The sequence below is a fragment of the Miniopterus schreibersii genome (assembly GCF_964146895.1).
Source record: "Miniopterus schreibersii genome assembly, chromosome: 6".
In the NCBI taxonomy this organism is placed as follows: Eukaryota; Metazoa; Chordata; class Mammalia; order Chiroptera; family Miniopteridae; genus Miniopterus; species Miniopterus schreibersii.
In genome coordinates, this window is record NC_138107.1 from 36,326,119 (window position 1) to 36,346,610 (window position 20,492).

Genomic DNA, 20,492 nt, shown 5'->3' on the forward strand with positions numbered 1-20,492 from the left:
TAAGAGAGAGACAAGTGAGTATACTCAAAATAAAAAGGTATTAAATTGATACTGTTTTTCAATTTAAAAATACACCAGGACATTCTTTAAGTCCTAGGGGACTGCCATGGGGACATTTGTTAATTACTCTTTACTTGGCTGAAATTTCTGGTTCCCTTTGTTCCACTTTCTGGTTTTACCTTTAACATTCCTTCTTAGTCCCTGTATGCAGCAGAGATGGCAAAGTCAAAAGGTTACTTTTGTGAACACTCAACAACTAACAGCGCCTGTGTGTTCCTGGGTCTGGCTAGTCCAAGATGGAGCAGTTGGGCTTCTTTCTGCTGATGAGACTGTGCAAGGCGTGCCCAGGGAGACCCTTTCCTGCCCTCACCGCGCTCAGCCTGCTTCCCCTGGCTGCGGTGGGAGCATGGCCAGATTAGCATGAACTTGGGCGGAAAATAAACCCTTCAAAGGGTATGTTCCCAGAGCGTGGATCATCTGTCTGTTTAAATCAAGTTTCCTAGTTTGGGCACTGTCAGCGCTTTGACTATTGACACCTGTAATTCACAGCTTTCTTGGGGGCGAGCTGAAGTAAGGGAGAGGCAGGTGTGTGCCCCTTGTGCCTAGCACGGTGCCCGACACTTGCTACACCCTCCAACTACCCTGATGAGGTTTGTGGGCTTAGAATAAAAGTTGCTAAAGTAATAATAGTAACTAATGTGTGTGGAGCTCTTTGGGTGTGCTGTGCACTAAGAACTCGATTACGTCATTTAATTTTCATCACCGTGCTCTGAGCTGAATTATGATCTGCATTTCACCTCTGAGGAAACCGAAACTTTGATAGAGTAAGAAACTTGCACTAGATGATCCCTTTCTGACTGTGCAGGACTAGAACATAAATCAAAACTAAGTGGCCCCGAGGAGGATCAGCCCACTGCCCTTGGCATCATTATCAAAGTGCTCTAACTGTCATGAACAGGTCGCAGGGAACCGGGGCTCCTCAGACCTGAGGCAGGCTTGCTTGCGGTGGCCAGGCGTGCCTCTCGGCCTACCTTCCCACCGTCCCTGCTTTAGTGCTGCCGAACCAAGTACAGTAAGGAGAGAGAGAGGGAGGGAGGGGTTTTCATTTAGGCAGGTTATTTTTGTAACAGTGTTAAGTTTGGGATTTATAGGCAGTTCTATTGTCCTGCTGAGTCACCAACAAAGTCATGTATTGTTATAGAAACAGGAAAGTTAAGAGGAGGGGAATTGTGAATTGATGGGTTGACCTTGTGAAACAAGGTTTTTGTGGTTATTTTTGTTGTTTTGTTTTACCAGGCAACTTTGAGGTGATGGTTGACACATTTAAGCATACATTTTCAAAAAGGCTTGGGAACTATGGGATTGGCTCTAGTGAAGGAGGTCAGTTTTGAAATGCAAATTTTGGTTATAACTTCATAAAGGTTAGTAGTTGAAGTTCTGGAAGTATGTGATGTCTGCAAGGGCAAAAGTATTAGTATGGAGAGAAAACAGAAAGTATATTGCACAATATCTTAATTTTGCCTGATTAAAGCACATTAGTATGTGCTAATATTCCTGTTTTCTTCCTCTAGATTTATTACCCTGCCTCATTTATGTTAACCTATAGAAAATATATTAGCTGCATAGTATACCTCTATATTTACAGAAAAATCCAGGTTAGTTTTCTAGGATTTCTTTATGAATCGAGTAATTTTCCCGGTCATAGGTATGCTAGAATGCTTCCAGGTAAGGAATATCAAAATTTAAGCCATACAGAGCCGAAACCTAACATTGTTACAAAAATAACCTACCTAAATGAACCCCCACCACCATGTTATTTTAAAAAATATGGTGGGATTTTTCCTTCCCTTATTTTTGCTGATTTTGCTAAGTAGAAATTTATAAATTGACTTTTAAAACCTGTTATAAGGGAGGTAACACTAAAAATGAGAATAATAGACTTTAGTATTTCTCAAATGTTCGTAACAGAGATTTGCCTTCTGGCTTGAAAGTTATTTAGGCAAACATTATAAAGGAAAATCATATATAATCTTGTGTGTTTGCACACCCACATTTCTCCTAGTCCCCACACTTCTCTCGTGCAGTGGTCTGCAATGTTTTTTGATCACATACCCCAATAATAATAAAAATTTGAGGATATAATGCCAGTATCTGAATATTTTAAATAAATTATATGCATATATTGCTGTACTAATACAATATATGCATCATAAAGTGTCCACAAAATAGCAATTAAAACAATGGGGTACTGTTGAAACAATATTCTTAATTTTATTTTTTAATGATAAAAAAATTTTTCTCTCTCCCAAAAGTTTTTCTTACTGAGAACACTGTAAACTAATGATGAAGACTACAACTCAAAGGTCTGCTGTTAACAGTTGTTAAATTGTTGAAAAGGCACCTTCCTAAAATACACAGATGCATATGGAGAGTGAGCATCGTCGTAAGTGAAGAAGAATGGTATTTATTTTTCAATCCCATTTGTGAATCATGCAGCAGTGGTAAAAATTTCCATAGTTAAAATCATACTGTCTTCCCTGATGTGAATTAGTTGTTCCTGATAAACCAATCAGAAGATGTTGTATTTTTATAACATCTTTTTAAAAACCCACTAAAATTTTTCATTTGAAAGACTTTTAGGAGATTAGAAAATTATCTTTCTAGGTTTTCACAGTGACCATTTTTATAGACACAAGCATTATTTTCATTAACAAAATTATAATAGCAAACATTTCCTAAAATTCATTTTGTAAAAGTTGAACAAGAAAGTTACTTGATTTTAAAAATTTTTTTTAAAAAAAGAACGAATGTTACTTGCTAGATTATCATCTTTACCTTGAAGGAACAAAAATATTGAAGAAAGAAGATGTGTGTGTCTGTGTGAGAGTCTGTGTGTTTTAATATTTGTTGGGAAGATATTACCATTTGTCATCATGAAAACTGTCAGCACACTCAGAGCAGCTATCATTTTTATAAAAGAAACACACTCAAATTTCCAATGGTAGGGTAATGCTAGAGTAAATACTCGATAGAATTTATGCATTCAATAAGATAACTATGAAGATTATAAAAACAAAATACTTATAATACAACCATAACATCCTACCCTAAAATATGTATGTTATTATATAGCAGCTATATAAAGTTATGTTTCTAAATGTTGAATTCCTGGAAGGTAATATGAAAAATCATTACTTCACCATGATGAAATTATGGGCTTTTTCAATAAAAAACTTTTAAATTGGAAAGATGACTTAACATTATAAATGTGGTAAAAAGAAACCAATGTAAATTGATTAAGAAAACAGGATAAAAAAATGTTGACTGGTTAAAATGAAAATATGTTAAAAGTATTTATTATAGCTCAGTAATGTTTATTTAATACAAACATATTGAGTGCTTAGTTAAGTACCAGGGACAATCTTTTCCATCATTAGAATTGTATTGCCTAATTTACAAAATATCATAATGGTTCTTTCAAAATGTGCTCTGTATTTCATAATCCATCTTCCTGGCATTCTGATTCCCTGAAACTCAAGTTTCAATCTCTTGCAAGACAGCATCTCTCATTGTTATCTCTGGCTTGGTAAACCTGGTATTTGCTTTCAAGTAAGATAAACTGAAATGGACACTGGAGACACAGTACTTTTTGTGTAATCTCATGTTTAGTTAAACAGCATTAGAATGTTGACAGTTAACAGATGGCTTGTAGGGGCTTATTCTACACCCCTGCCTTACTCTGCAACAGTGAGGCACATCGGTGAGTGTCTTAGTTAGGAATGTGTTCGTCTGCAAGTAAGAGACGACCTGACTAATGTGAGTTTAAATGAATAGAAGTGTTTGGTCTCTCCTGGTAAGTCTGGAGGTCGATTTGTTCAGGGCTTGGGTTTCTAGGATTCTCTTGGTTGGCCTTTAACTGACTCATTCCCTCACAATGGAAAGGCTACCTGTGCACCTCCAGCTCTCATACCTGGGTTTCTAGCAGGAAGCAGGAGGAAAGGCGGAGATGGGGCCCTAGCATCTTAATCCATCCGCTTCAATAGGAGAGCAAAGCCTTGTCCAGAAGCTCCACCCATCGGACTGTGGCTCACACGTCAAGGGCCAGATCTGGGTCACATGGCTGCCCCAGCTGCAAGGGTGGATGGGAAAACTGGGGTTTGGGTTTTACAGCCTTCACAGGAGAGGTAGGGAATAGCTCCTGGGGTAACTAACCTAGCATCTGCTCCGGTACTTGCCATCTGCATCCCCTTCTTTTTTTTCTTTAAAATATGTCTTCATTGATTTCAGAGAGAGGAAGGGAGAGAGAGAGAGAAACATCAATGATGAGAGTCATTGATCAGCTGCCTCCTGCACACCCCAACTGGGGATCGAGCCGGCGACCCGGGCATGTGCCCTGACCGGGAATCGAACCTCCATCTCTTGGATCCTACATCGATGCTCAGCCACTGAGCCATGCCCAGCTGGCTGCATCCCTTTATTACAGTATAATGCATAGTGAGTCCAATAGTGAGGATGTGAAGAATTTGCATGAAATTATATGTTTTTGAGGTACCCTATTGCTGGAAAGTTTCTGGGGTCTTTCACAAGGGAAAAGATTATCAGTCCTTCCCTTTCTTTTTAGTTGAAAGAGGAATTGTTTTAGGGCCCTCTGCCTCTCTTAGTTTAGCTCAGCCCCTCTGTAAATTTTGTCAAGTTAGAAGAAAATCTATTCTTTTCTTTCTCTTTCCTCTGCCTGTCTTTGACTTTTTCCATGTGAGATACATGAAACGCTTTAATCAGCCTTACCTGGAATCAGAAAAAAGAAAACTGTATATTTGAACTGTGAAAGTAGGTGAAATAAAGAACTGTCACATCAGATACCTAAAGCCTTTGAAAGTACCCAGCAGTCACTTTATAGTTTTTGCAGAAGGCTAAATCCAGGGCAAGAAAGTGAAGCTAATACGTTTGAATGGACAAAACAATTGAGCAACTACCTATTATTGCTTACTTCCTTTCTTATTTAATCCTGCCAGTGGACCAATGAAAAAAACATACTGGGTCCATTTCACAGATTGGGAAACTGAAATGAGAGAGAAATAAGGTAATTTCTCCAAGGCTACTCAACTGACAGCACCAGAATTAAAAGTAGGACAGTCTAACTCTAAAATACATTGTGTGTGGCGTTTTTTAAATTTTTCTCATTGCCCTCCATGTGGGCCTCATTTTGTCTTTAAACTTCCTTTCCCACAGTTGCTCACATTAAATGTCAATTTTTAAAAATCGATCTAAATTCAAATTGATTATGTCTCTTTATTTATTAGTGACTCCCAGGGTGCTATTTCATCTGTGTACACCTCAGAATTCAAACCTGACTAGACATGTGGGGAAGCCAATGGAAGGAATCTGGCAGGGGCTGTTTAATTATGTAAGTTAACTGGCAGCCTTCTGGAAGAACTAATCCTATAAGAAGAGAATGGAGGAATGCAAGTTTACTTAGAAATCAGCAGTACAGAGTAGGGGGTAAGTCTAAGTCAGGTACAATGTAATTTATCTAGCCTGCCCTCTGATCTAATCCTGAGGGACTTGTGGAGCCAGGAGATTGCCAGATACAAGTATTTCCATGGGTCATTGAGTGTTCGTGCTACAACAGCAGATTTTCAGCAACAGCAGCCCAGACAGCTCATCACCCTGGCGCCTGTGAGGGTGCGTTACCAGGGCTTGGGTGCAGGCATTAGGGTCCTCAGCAGATCTGGGTCTTGCAGGGGTCTAGAGTTGAAGGGTGACAATTTATTGTCTTGGTCCATTCAGGCTGCGATAACAAAATACCACAAAGTGGGTGGCTTATAAACAACAGAAATTCATTTCTCACAGTTCTGGAGACCAGAAGTCCAAAATCACAGTAATAGCATGGTTGGATTGTGGTGAAGGCCCTCTTCTGGGTTGCAGATTGCGGACTTCTTGCTGTGTCCTCACATGCTGGAAGGGGCAGGGGAGTTCTTGGGACTGTTTTATAGGGACACTAATCCCATTCATGAATGCTCCACTCTCATAACCTAATCACTGCTTTTTCACCCCACCTTCTAACACCATCACCTTGGGAGTTAGGTTCCAACAAATGAATTTGGGGGAGACACATACTTACTCATGCAGTGGCCAAGAAGGCCACTTCAAGCACATCAAAGGAGCTTGCGTCTGAGCTGCTGGAGATAAGTGGGGGGAAGTGGTTAAGGGTGGTCGAATCCATGGCAGCGATCGGAAGCACAGTCAGGGAAATACTTGCCTAATTCTCAATCGCCATCAGTCTGGGAATATATCAACAATTTAATAAAAAGAAAACATTTGGACAAAACAAAATACTACATTATGTACTTGCAGTTTTTAAAATTAACTGACAATAGCATTTTTATTTAAACATACAATCACATACAACTTTCTTCTTTAATATCAGTGTCCGTGTTAGAAGCGAAGCCTTTTTCACATTCAGGGTCTAGAGAGTCTTCTGAGTTATTTAGGCTATTTACAGTTAGATGTAACGTGCTAGGCACACTGATTTTAAATTCATACAGTTTTAGCATTAATTGAGAAATACCAGCATTTGATCTGCATTTTGTTTGACTAAACTTCAGTTGCATTTGTTTCTAACTGACATTACCAACTGAGTTTGATCTCTTGAATATCACCTGGAAGCCTTTGATGTTCACTGGAGCGATATTCTTTAATCATCCGTTCAGTTAATATTTACTGAAGGCTTCCTGCTTGCCAGTCCCTAGCTTACAGGACTGACATTGTGTGCAGAGAGATGGTCATAAAAACGAGTAAACAGATAAAGTTTTAATAAATTTACACAAAACTTCAGCTAAGGTGGCCAGAGAGGGCTCTTCAAGGAGGTGATACTGAAGATATCTAAAATGATAAGAAAGTCAGCTCTGCTGTTACACCCGTCCTTCTACTTGTGAGAATCCTATCTGTTCATTAACAAATGTTTATTGAGTATCTGCTACATGCCAGACACCATTCTAGGCTCTGGGGATCCAGCAGTGAACAAAACAGCAGACAAAATCCCCAGCCCTTTGGAATTTATGTTCTTTTAGGGAGTGGTGGGCAAACAAACATAAAACTCACAGTATGTCAGATGCTAAGTGCTAAGGTCAAAAATGAAGCATTGAAGGCGAGTATGAAGTTCTGGGGTGGCTGGTAAAAATGTAAAATCATGTGATTAGGGAAGACCTCACCGAGAAAGTGAACTTTGAGCTGGAAATGAAAATCTGGCATCTCGCCCAGGGTTGGCAAACTTTTTCTGTAAAGGGCAGCTAGTAAATACTTTAGGCTTTGGGAACCACACTTCCTTTGCTGCAGCTACTCAACTGCCATTGTGAGGCAAAAGCAGCCTTAGACAGCATGTCAATGAATGGGTGTAGCAGTCTAACTGCAAATTTATTTATGGACACTGAAATTTGTATTTCATATAATTTTTACATGTCATGAAGTATTGTTTTGAATTTTTTCAACCATTTAAAAATATAAATAATTTGCCTACCTGTGAACTAGCCTAAGGATTTAGCAGTGTCCCCTTTAGTTGCTTTGGGTGATGTGTAATGGCACATGTTTGAGTGATAAGGTAAAATGCACCTTTCGTGCTTTTGTAGATATATCTCCCTGCTGTAGGTTCAACAACTTTGTTGTTGTTTCACAGAGAAAATGAAAATCTATCTGTTTATTCAGTGACGAATATTCACTTCACATATATTAAGTTCATATTTTACAGCTTTTATGTCTAAGCTCTGCTGTGCAGTAATAGCTTTTATTTTCAGTTCATCATATTACAGTATTTCTGAAGACATTTGAAGTAGCAATTAAATTTAAACAAGTAGCATTGCATTTAGATGCAAACTATAGAAAACTTGATTCAAGAGTGGCTTAACTAATTAGGGGTTTGTTTGTCGAATACGGAAGGGTTTAGAGTAGGCTGCACAAGACTGGGTGACAGCTGTGAAATGTCATCAAGGACCCAGGCCCCTACCATTCTGTTTGACCGTCCGTAGCATATGGTGTTGGTTTCCACAACTGCACAGTGGCTCCTGCACCTCCCGGCACCGCTTCTGCATTTCTGCAGGGGGACGGGAGGATGAAGGGCAGCGTGGACTCTGCCTTTCCATTCATTAGGTGGAGTCGTCCCCAGGAACATCTGCCTTATATCAGTGGCCAGAGCTGAGTCGTGTGATCACCCCAAGCCGCAGAGGGGAGTGGTTAAACAAATTTTGTAGTTGAGCACATTGCTTTCCTAAATAAAACCAGGCTTCTGTGTTAAGAAAGAGAGGGAGATGGCTCCTAGGTAAATAACTAGTATTATGTGCTATGGCTTACAAGTGTGTTTAAAACAAACGAACCAAGCAGGAGCTATAGGTGCCTGCCTTCCACTCGTGGATAAATCGACCTGGCTCAGTGACTGTTACCCAATAATTCTCTTCCATGTGCTTCCCAAATTTATTCTGATATGGTTGTAAGGTACACTTAGCTTCAGAGCAGTCATACGTGGGGAGAAGAAAGCTCTTTGTGTTAAGGAAATGACTATATAAGTTACTGTTACTTGAATTCTGGAGTTGTGCCCAGCACATGAAGTGCCCTCCATGGCTTCCTGTCGCCACCCAGGATACCTTTCCATTCATTACCCAGGCCCTGCGGGCTCCCAAGTGCCTGCCTCTGGAGGCGGCCTGTCTCCTGCCACTCAAGCCTGGGCTCCCCGTTCCAGGCCACATTCACGTTGGCAAACCTTAAATACAAGTGCTTGGTGGCATGACTCATCTTCCTTCCTGATGTTAATATCACAAACATCCACTTCAGAACCTCCCCCTCTAAGTTACATTTGTTCTTTTTGTTTATTTGGGTGATTTGCTGTAGTACTTAGTTAATTTTCTGTGGCCTTAGCCCTTTTCTAAAATTTTATTTTAATCATCTGGCCATTCTTATAAGTGTAAGGAAACATGGAAGCCGATGAGTAATAAAATGCTCCGAGTCCTGCTTCATGTCCTGCTTGGAACCTTGATTTACGTAAAGCACCATCTCTGTGGCCTGCACCGCTGCTCCCCTCCAGGCTGTGAAGCTTACATGAAGCTCTCTTTCTGTCTCAAAATAAACTTCTCCTGTTTAGTCTTTTGACTATTGACACATTCACACTGTTCAAAAAAATTTAAAGTTTATACAGGTAGAGAGTGAAAACTCTTGCTCCCGCTTTGTCCCCATTACCCAGTTCCCATTCCCCTGACCCCTAAGCTTCTGTTAATTTCTTTATAACCTTCAAGAGTTTTTTAAAATGTAAATACAAGCAAATACAAATGTGTTCTTATTTTTCTCCTTTTTTCTTTTCAGAAAAATGTGCTTAGTGTACTCACAACCCTGCTCTTTGTGTTTTTTTCACTTACATATATATCTTAGAGACCTTTCCATAGCAGTGTTAACGGTACAACTTCTCCTTTTTTCTTTTTAAGTTGCATAGTATTAAAGTGATCTCTGAAACACAAGCCTGGTCATGCCTCGCCTTGCTTCCCCCTTTAAAAAAGATAATTCCTTACATTTTACACCTTACAGAGCTGTCAGCCATTACCATGGTTAGTGAGGAGCTAGCTTTTGCTTCCTGAGCATTGTCAGTGTGTAATGATGCATTTGAAATCTTTGGAGGGAACAACAACCATGTCTCTTTCTTCTTTACTTTTACTGAAATATAATTGACATAACATTGCATAAGTGTAAGGTGTACAACATGATTTGATGTGTGTATATATAGTGATATGATGAGTATAATAAGTTTAGTTAACATCCATCACCTCACATTGTTTGGACGTTAATCTTCTACAATACAACTTTCAAATATTATAATGGGAATGTAAATTGATGTGGCCTTGTATTTTTTAAAAAAATATATCTTTATTGATTTCAGAGAGAGGAAGGGAGAAGGAGAGAGAGAGATAGAAACATCAGTGATCAGAGAGTCATTGATCGGCTGCCTCCCGCACGCCCCTGACTGGGGATCGAGCCCGCAACCTGGGCATGTGCCCTGGCCGGGAATCGAACCCCAATCTCCTAGATCCTAGGTCAGTGCTCAACTGCTGAGCCACACCCAGCCGGGCTGTCCTTGTATTTTTTAATGAGGTATAATTGACATACAATTTTATATTAGTTTCAGGTGTGCAACATAATTATTCAGTATATGTGTATATTGCAGAATATCACCACAATAAGTCTAGTTAACATCCATCAGATCATGCTACAAATATTTTTTCTTGCGATGAGAACTTTAAGATCTACTCTTAGCAACTTTCAAATATACAATACAGTATTGTTAACTATAGTTACCATGCTGTTTATATCCCCAGGACTTATTTATTGTATAACTAGAAGTTTGTACTTCTTGTCCAATGTGGCTTTGTTGAAAAGCAATTTACTCTGGGTCCACCCTTTCACCAGGGTTTCATTCATAGGGCTTTGTCCGGTAGTATTGTGAGAAACAGTAAGAGATTTATAAAGGAGTTTAAATAGGGGACTAACATAAACACACACTAGGGTCTTAATCAAAGTAGGCGACTACTTTTGACATCAGAAACAATAAAATCTACCTTGTAGGGTTGTAAGGGGGAATTAAGTAGGATGGATGATACTTTTTTGCAAGCTGAAGTTTCAAAGTATTATCACTACATTTCTGAAATTGTGTATCAGTGAGGGGAAAAAAGTTAACTTTTCAGAAATGAAAAGTGGCTTAATTCAAGAAATTAAATGCCATTATCAATTTAGATTTATAATCATACAGTAATTCTCATTTTATAATATTAATTTGCTTAAAGATGTCCTATTATGTCAGCTTTTTATTTCTGTCCGTACTGACTTTGCTCTTGTTAGTCATTCATAGACTTCTGCCCAGTGATCACAGTCTCTTTGCTCATGGCATATGACAGATTTCCACCTCAGAGACATCTGTCATTGGGGCTTTGGGGGAGGGGCTGATAGAGGCAACTGGTATGTGACAGCTTGCCCTTCAAATATTTTACTTCCTACGACAAGAGGTCTTTCTCGCTGCTTGATCTCTCAAAAGGATTCTTTTCTTTGGCTGTTACAAGATTTACTTCACTTAAGTGTGTTCTTTGTGCAGATTTTCCAGAATCATTTAGGAAAACCAAGCTTTTTTCCTCACGTTTTACACACTGTGTTTAAGACATTGGCTGTTGTCACCCCATCTAAATTAGTTAATAGAGATCCTTAAATTAAGAAGCTTGGTAACATTTTGAGAACTACAAATGTGTGTGCAGCTCTTCAGGAGCACACCTGACCCCTAGTGACTGAGGAAGGGAGCGTGACAGGTCGGAAGAATGGAGAGGATTAGGAAATAGAGAGCAAAATAGAATGGTGCGTGCTGTTTGCCCTCCCCTTGGGAGGAGAGGACGTTTGTCGCTCCTGAGTTGATGAAAGGGTGCTTCCATGCCGGTGGCTATGGCCGTGGACTAGCTGAAGGAGGCTTCTGAGGGGAATAAAAATGTTGCTGCCCCCTGGAATCAATGAAATGTCGACATCTCAGGTGGAGTTCCAAGTGGTTTTGTGCAGAGAACATTCCTGGCTCTAAATGTCGCCTCCCGGGGGTGGGATGGGGGAATGGTGACGGCCTGCTAAGCGCTGTGTGACTCTCTCACCTCGTACCTGGCCTGTCCGTCCCAGGCAGCCTGAGCTGTGCCCCTGAGTTCTGGGGAGTCCAGGTGACGAAGCCATCATGTCAGGACCTGCTTAGACGGCTTTGTTGCATTTCCACAAAGTAGACAGGGCATGGCGCCTACGTAAATCACCTCTTGTTTTTGTTTTGTTTTTATCAGTGACCCCTGACGATGAGAAATCAAATCTAGTTCAGTTGAGCATTTCTTTTTTTCTTCTCTCTTCAGATAAAGAAGAAGCAGCAAGATGTGGTTAGATTTCTGGAAGCCAACAAGATAGAGTTTGAGGAGGTGGATATCACAATGTCAGAAGAACAGAGGCAGTGGATGTACAAAAACGTCCCCCCGGAAAAGAAGCCCGCTCAGGGCAACCCTCTGCCACCTCAGATATTTAATGGTGACCGATATTGCGGAGTAAGTAGCTAGATTGTTATTACACTATTTCTTTGCAATACTCAAATCACAGAGTCACCTGGAGTACAAGGGGGTTTTTCATTGAGGACTGGAACCTCTTCATCCGGTGCCTGTTCAGGTCCACAGGTCTAACGAAGGAGGAGGTTGAGAAGGAGTCCAAGGTCACAGACGGTGTGTGTGAGTCTGAGTGCATGTGTGTCTGGGAGTTTTCCTGGCTCTGCTTTGGAAAAGGGGGTGAGAAGGGAAGCTGTGTGCATGTTTTTATTGTGTCCTAAATTTTAAAGCATATTTTTTGATTAATACATTTTGGGGGCAGACTGGAAGGGCTAATTATTCTTGAGTCTTTTTTTCCTTTACAGTAAAAAAACTAATAGCTGTTTATAGACAGTAGTTTAATTTTTATTATAATAAGCTGGATGAATCATTATGAACCTGTAAAATACATTAGGTGCTTTCCTGCTGTATGTAGCATATGTGAAGATGAACTCTCTTTTGTCTAATTATCTATTTCCTTCTCACCCTTAGGTTAAGAAAAAAATCAAGACATTTCTTTCTAATGAGCCTTTAGAATTTGCCTTTTGCCAGAGCTCTAGTATATAAGTCAGTGTTGATTTTGGGACCTATACTCCAGTTCTTTAGGATCGCCTGGCGAAGGGCAAGGGGCTAGGCTACAGTGCTCAGGTGCTTGAGGTGAAATGAATAGCTGGGTTGCCACTAGGTGGAGAAAAGGGGTAACAGTGTTTTTGCTGGTTTGAAAGGAAAGTTTCCTGTGTGCATAAGGAAGAATGAGATATTAAAACAAAGCTATAAAGATTGAGCACAGTGTTCTTATATATGTGTCAAGTGGAGAATCCTGAACATAGCACTAGATACAGATTTGAGTTCTACTACTATTTTATGTTGGCTGTGACACCTTTAGAAAGTCACTTGTCTCTTTAAGTCTCAATTTTCTCATCTATAAGTACATTATATATAAGAATAAAGGTTATTTTTTTGTGGAACTTTTTTATATCCTGATCTCATATTTTATTAGGAGAAGAATGTAGTAACCAAGGGTGTATCCCATTCACAATTACTGAGTCTAGAAAATGTATTCTTGTGCCTGCAGACCAAAAGGAGGTAATAGTTGAAAATGTGTGGAAACTGTACAGTTTCAAAATAATGTAAAGCTATTAGTCAAACAGTGCTAGAAGGCTTAAAATAAAAACCTAGCAGTTTTCTGTTTCTCAGATTTTGCAGGTATGATAATGCCGTTATTCTAGTCTTGTAGTTGAGTGGTAGTTTGGCTGGGTATAGAATTCTAGGTTTGGAAGAATTTTGATGATTTTGCTTCATTATAATTCTGTTTCCAGTTCTGCAATTTAGAAGTCTAATGCCATTTTCCTCGATCTGTTGTATGTTTTTGTCAGTTTCTTCTATGCAAATTTTTAAGGTCTCTTTTTTTACATATATGAGATTTCTAAATTTTTTTGGTTAATTATTATAAGCTGTTATTCATTCACTGGGTTGAATGCTCAGTAGATCCTTATAATGTAAGAATTATAAAACTGAGTCATTAAATATGTTATTGAGCTTTCTCTAATTAACTAGGACTCTGCTTATTACTCCTCACCCCCATGTCAAGCAAACCTGTGCCTCATTACTGTTATTATGGCATTTATCTCATAGAATTTTATTTTCTTTTCTTTTTTCTTCATGTCTTTCCCTTCAATCAGTCTCTAATTTCCTTGTGCTCACTTTCCATAGGCCCTGTGGCATATTTATGTTAGTATCTGGTACCTATCAGAATGCTAGGAACATAGATCATATTTAACAAAAATTGGTTCCAGGAATGGGTAAGTAGCTACACAGATGTTTTCAGCCAAGCAGGGACCTGCCCCATTCTGTTGGATCTTGCCTTGTCAGGGTTCTGAGCATTTGTATTCTCATTTTATTAATAAAAGTCAAAGCCAAATGCCTCAAAAGCAAGCTTACCGAAACTTCTAAATTTGCAATGAAATCTGTTTCAGAAATCACCTCTATTAGAAGCTCACATATTTGACAGGTAGAATTTCCTTAGGAAACTTTTGATATGAATTTGAAAATCTGTATTCCAAGGCCTTCAGTCTAAAAGATCACTTATCTAATCAAGGAGAATCTTCTCCTTCAGCTATTTTACAATAAATAATCTTATCTGGCATTCTCCCAGCTACTAGAAAAGGAAGAGCTGGGTGTTGGGGAAGGGATGATATAAAGACCTCTTTATCACTGATTGCTGATCAGCTGTATGCCTAGAAGCATAATAATTTAATTAGACATTCTTTGCAGTTTTCTCTCTTCTATATAACTCTAGTTTTTATTCTTCTGTCTATAAATGTTTAATCTTCCATTTTCACCTTACTGAGATGTTTGCTTCAATATTCTACAGTGATAAGTCCCTGGGACATGTTTTTTTATAAAAACAACTTGTGCTGTGAATTTTGAAAACCTTCATCCAGACAGTTTCAGGCTACCCAGTTGCATGTTTAGCAGTGTATTTTAACTGATATCCAAACTGATGGTTTTCCTTTTGTTAAAATTTTTCTCTTTCTGAGTCTTATGCAGATATAATTAATGAAAAGAAAACAAAACTGTTAAGACATTAAGGCCATGTTAATATCAGTGTTAAGACAATAAAGCCTGTTGACAGGAGGGTCAAAGCAAGGCGTCAGTTTTCCTCTGCCCTTCTTTATAACCGACCTCCCCCAGATTCCCAAGATGTATCCTTTTTATGAGGTTCTTAAGTTATCACCACTCTGTTTCATATACAAATATCTATATTCCTTGATTTTAAATGTAGACAGTGTTTACCTTTTTCTTTGAAAGATGAAGAGAGATTTGCATTCTTATAGCTTCTCTTATTTCTCCTTTATTTTGATTTGCACACATATATGCACATGCACACATACTTAAGCATTGCTTAAAGTTTATAACAGTCACATTCCCTTCTGTAACTGTAGGAACTATGATAATATGTAAATATTTATATTGTTTTGAACATATAAATACTATTCTCTACAGAACTGTTTAGTTCTGTGAGCAGTCACAGAGGAGGGTATATAATCGTGTTTTACTAAATCCCGGTGGCTTAAAAGAGAATGACAAAAGTGCCGATATTCAAGAGATTTTCTTAACTAATTTTAGCCTTTCCACTTACTCTTGTGGGTAGTTATTCAAATTTTATTGCTGGTTCCTTTTGCTATGTTTAGCACAAAAATATTTTCCATCCAATTTCAATTGGTTTTTCGGTTTTTGCTTGCTTTGCCATCTTGTTCTAGTATGGTTGGAAATGTTAAGTATGAATTAGGAATTTAAAATCCTCAGCTTTGGGCTTACTCATATCTTTAGTATTTGGCATAAAAATTGCTGAATGAACCTGTTTTAGACAACCACATCTTACATACCCTACCAGGATTAGAACTGCCAACTATTTTTTCCTTCTATACTAAGATTTCATAAAATAGAATATAGTACTAACTGTCTTTAACCACCAAATCAAGAAGTTCTGCTCAGAGGATACCCTCAGGCTTGAAACTTTAAGAAGAAGGAGCCTTAGCTCATTTTAAGCAGCAGCAGCAGTAGTAATTCTTATAGTCTTAAAAAGAATATTGAAAAACATTTTTTTGCCCTGGCTGGCATGGTTCAGTGGTTAGAGCATCAGCCCAAGCATCGAAGGGTTACAGGTTGGACTCCCGGTCAAGGGCACGTACCTGGGTTGCAGGTACCATCCTGGCTCCAGTCAGAGCACATGCAGGAGGCAACCAATTGATGTGTCTCTCTTATGTCCATGTTTCTTTCTCTCTCTCTCTCTTTCTCTCTCTCTCCCTCTCCTTCCCTCCCTCCCACCACTCTCTCTAAAAATCAATGGAAAAAATATCCTCAGGTGAGGATTAATAGCAACAACAACAAAAAATATTTTTTTTAAAAAGATTTTCTTCCTTCAGATAAACCAAATTTGCTTTGGCTCATTTGGAATTGATTACTGCCACCATTTCCTTGTAGGGCTCGTGTTCTTTTTGTTCCCTGCAACCTCCCGTTTGGATATGTCCTTGGCACCTAGAAATAAAGTGAATCTGTCACTTAATTTTCATTGACTTTGCGTGGGAAGCGGCACAGCTTTTCAGAGTGGCTGCTGTGGGTTTTCCTCACAGTTCTCTTAGGAAACACTAAAAGGGCAAAGAACTTTAAGGGCTTTGTCTCAAATGCTTGTCTAGTCCATAATAGTCTAATCGCAGTGTGCGGCCAGTGTCCTTAAGTAAGCTCCTTGGAAGAATGAGACTATTGTGAACTCTACCTGTTGTAGATTTTATCATGAGCTTATAAATGTCTCTAATATTGGTTTTCACTGGAACACAAACAGAAGTATAGGTGATGGGAGTCATTTTTTTCTTTCTAAAAGCTATTTAGCTTGCTTTATTCTTAAAACTGCAACATTCAGATAAATGTTCCCTTAGTAATAGTGCTCAGTTATGCTGATACCTACATAGTCCAGAAATGTTTGTTTTCATAAGCAGTTGACACTGGAAACAAAGGGAATTTTTCATGCTTTTTCTTTAATGTGATAAAAACGGGCAGTTTTATTCTGCATATGCTTTGTGTGTTTGTACCCTTCTCCAGAGGAGCTGTTTCCTGGTCATCAATAGGAGATTAATTGTCCTGAAATGTGTCGTTTGCAGACGTGTATTTACAAACACTTTATAGTGTCTGACTATAAAGAATTCAGCAGGCCTATTTAGAAACTTTATAGCGAGTTCTTAAAATACAGTCATTTTAACGTTTGCAGTATAAACAGTAATATATTTTTTAAAATATAAGCCTGATAAGTGAAATGAATCTGGTAAGAAAAATGGATCTTTCTCTCTTATTGGGGAATGCCTAAGGCCATAATAACTTGTACTAATAATCAGTAGGATGTGATTTTTTAATTTCTAATACTACTTTGCTCTTATTTCACATCATACTATTGAATTTATTATCTCTGGAAGGAGGTTTTAACCATTCAGAAATCCTAGATTTTAAATTATCAATCACGTACTCTTTGACTAAACATGACAAGGAAAACAGTTTAACCTTTACACTTTGAGATTCATCAGACCACTCAAAAGCTTTTGAATGTCAAAAAGTAAATTGTATACATAATTCTTTAAAACCTGTAAGTAATAGAGTAGAAATAGGATTTATTCAAATTATGTTGCTACCATGAGATTAACTAAAACATGGCACATCAGTCATTAATTAGCAGACAACTAATTCATCCACTTGACAGGTATTATTGGTAACCTGGTGTGTGTCAGGTACTGTTCTAACATTGACTTTTAAAAATGATTTCATTAAATTATTCTGCTTTTAAAGTTAATTACCAAATTTTATACTTGTCACTTTGGAAGGAGTTAATTACCTTAAGTGACAATTTCTAAACTGTTGGGAGGATCCAATTTAGTGTTCAGGTAAGAAGCCCCCTAGCTATAGTTATGAGGCACTGAGTTAAAGGTTCATAAAATAAAAATAATGCTTATGATGTTTATGACAGAGATACTGTTAAAGAGGATTTTTTATCTAAATGAGAAATGTTGCCCTTCTGAGATTTCTAAATATCTGAAATTTCTAAATATTTTTGTTGGTCACTAAAATTTATGAGAACAGTTTTGATTCAATGTTAAATGGATTGTGTATAAAGTTACATATTTTCTCTACATGTATAGATTTTACATGTCCTGTTTTATATATGAAACTTGCTTGTGAGAGTTAACTTTATTTCTAGTTTTGTGATATGAGGAACTGTAATTATTTTTAAATTAAAGTTTTTAATATAAACATAAACCTGAATTATACACATTTTTATTGTAACTTGCCTTTTGATCTTTTACATGCAAGATATTTTCATGTTAGCGCTCTAGTCTTTTATAGTGAAATTCATGCTACATTTATAGAAATTGAGTCAGGCATTGTTTCTCATTTTTTATTTCTTAGAGTCCTCGTTTTTTTCCTTCTTGCATTTTACACTAACATGAGAGATTATTAATCAAGTAGAAACAAGTAAAAGCCCTTTCAAAATTCAAAACAGGGACAGCATTTTGATAAAGTCACTAATTCTAATATTTTATCTCTCACTATTGTCTCTTCCATTTCCTGTTCAGTTAAACCAGAGAGAGGTAAATTTTTCAAATAGGTAGCTTTAGTACCTGGGGTATATAGGTGACTTTACACCTGGACACAGCTAACAGCCCGTTTAAGAGCAACTCTCCTGAATGCTGCATCATTTCATAGAATACTGGAGCTTCAAGGGACTTTGGAAGTATCTGATGCAGAAAGGAAGAAATAGTCTGAGGAGGTTAAATGAGTTGATGAAGGTCATATAACTCAGTAGACCGCAGGACATCACATCTACAGATGACTGAGCATATATACCACTCAGTTTCCCAGAAATCAATCTGTCACCCAGATAGTGGTTGGTGAGTGGAAATACAAGACTTCTCTTCTCCTCAGCCTTGACTAAGAGCTGACCACACAGCTCCTTTTAAGCCACGTTAAGAATTTTAATCTGTATTGTAAGAGCAGTGAGAAGTCTTAAAGGAAAGGACTTAAGAAGAAGGCAATATGATCAACATCTTATTTTTAAAAGATTAGTCCTCACTTGAGAATGATGGGATGGAAATAGGTTAGAATGGAGGAGGGTTGATAAATTGGGGTGCTACTGCAGAAGTCTCTCATGGATTAGGGCAATGGGACAGCTGTTGAAAATGGAGAGGCTGCATGAATATGAAAGATAGTTACTGGTTGAGGAAAGAGAGGCCTCCTGTGGTACTTGATTTCCGACTTGGTAGAGCCCATTAGATGGTGGAACCATTTTTCTTAGAGGTCCATCTTGTGGTGTGGCAGGAAGATGATGAATCGCGATTTAAATCCCTTAAGATTAAGAGTCTGTGAACAGTTAGTTCTTATGTTGAACCGGAACTGAGAGGAGAAATCAGAGCAAAAAATGTGAATTTTATTAGGGCCACGGCTCTAAATGATGTTCCCTAGGGAAAGAATTTAGACTGAATAGTGGCCGAACATAGCAGGGGAGGAACACGTACACCAGTTTTCATCTAGTGAATATCTAAAAGGATGAGATATATCTGGCTGTAGTTTAGCTGTCTTCCTCTTGTTACCACATTAAATATAAGCAACAAATGATCAGCTAGATAATGTATATGTTGAACAGAATTTTCTTGAACCCAGTGAAGTGTCACTCAACTGTTTGGAAATATCTTTGTTAATAAGAATATTTATAACATTTTCAGTTCATGGGATTTTGCCTAGATTCCACATCAAATTTAGACTTGCATTATTTGTGACATAGTTTTCTTATAAAACAATTGTAAAATTTTTCGTAAAATTCTATGAAATCTGATACTGTGGAGTCACTAAGAGCCTCCAACTGCCCAGTTGACAATCGTCTTCGCTTGTGTATCTCATACAATTTCTCAGACTTAACATTTTGAAACTCAACTCCAGCCTCACCCTGCTAAAGCATTTGGACAAGAGAGTCAAATAATTCAAAGATTTTTTCATCAACTGAGGCATGCTTTGCAAGAAGCAGATCTCTGTAAGTCCGGCTCATTTAGATTCCTAGACAGGTTTCAGAAGTACCTGTGATGCCACTGGCTTGGCTTAGCAGTGGATTCATTCGAGCTCAGTGACTCATTTTACAGGGTGCCCCACACTTGGTTTCCCCTTGGGCAGGAAGCATCGTAGAGGACAAAAACCATCAATTGCAGCATCAATGAGAGCTGGGCCCAAATCTCAGCTCTTTCTCATGTACTGGCTGTGAAACTTGGGCAACGTTTTCCTTTTTGCCCTGAGCCAGTCCCCAGCCTGGTGGGCTGTGGTGAGGATCGAGTGACAGACTGATTGTAAGGTGTCTCGCAAAGGTAGTGCTTCAAAATGATTCTGGTCCTGCCAGCTTACAATATTTACTCCCAGGATAAAGTTATCCAAGGGGCCTCTACCGGATTTTAAGACTGCTTTGTATCAACTTAGAAACTGTGCAGTATTATACGTGCAGACTTTTGAAAAGAAACAATTGATGAACATATTGATCAGAATTCCTTAATGGTTTCTTTTGTGAAAGTGAAAGAGAGAAATGATTCTGCTTCTGAGGCAAACGTAAATGTTACAGAGAGTTTAGTTTTCTCTAGTTTTTATTTGATCTTCTCATTCTCTCTGAAGACACAGTCTTAAAGAATGTAGACCACTTCAGAAGCAGGATAGAAGCACTCACGTTGACACATGGAGACCTTTACAGATTTCTGTTTACCCAGGGATTTTTTTTAAAGCCCTAGATAACAAAATATCAGGAGTAGAATTGGGAGGCAGCCTTCCATATTGAAGCGCTAGAATAAAATCTTA

General features: G+C 38.3%; 1 protein-coding gene across 1 annotated transcript in view; it reads left to right on the forward strand.

Moving 5' to 3' along the window:
• SH3BGRL2 (SH3 domain binding glutamate rich protein like 2) overlaps window positions 1-20,492 on the forward strand; it is a 45,719-nt gene that overhangs the window by 18,503 nt on the left and 6,724 nt on the right. The window contains exon 2 of the mRNA XM_081140149.1: window positions 11,898-12,083. Coding sequence (XP_080996275.1) covers window positions 11,898-12,083 — 186 coding nt within the window. The remainder of the gene's footprint in view (window positions 1-11,897; window positions 12,084-20,492) is intronic.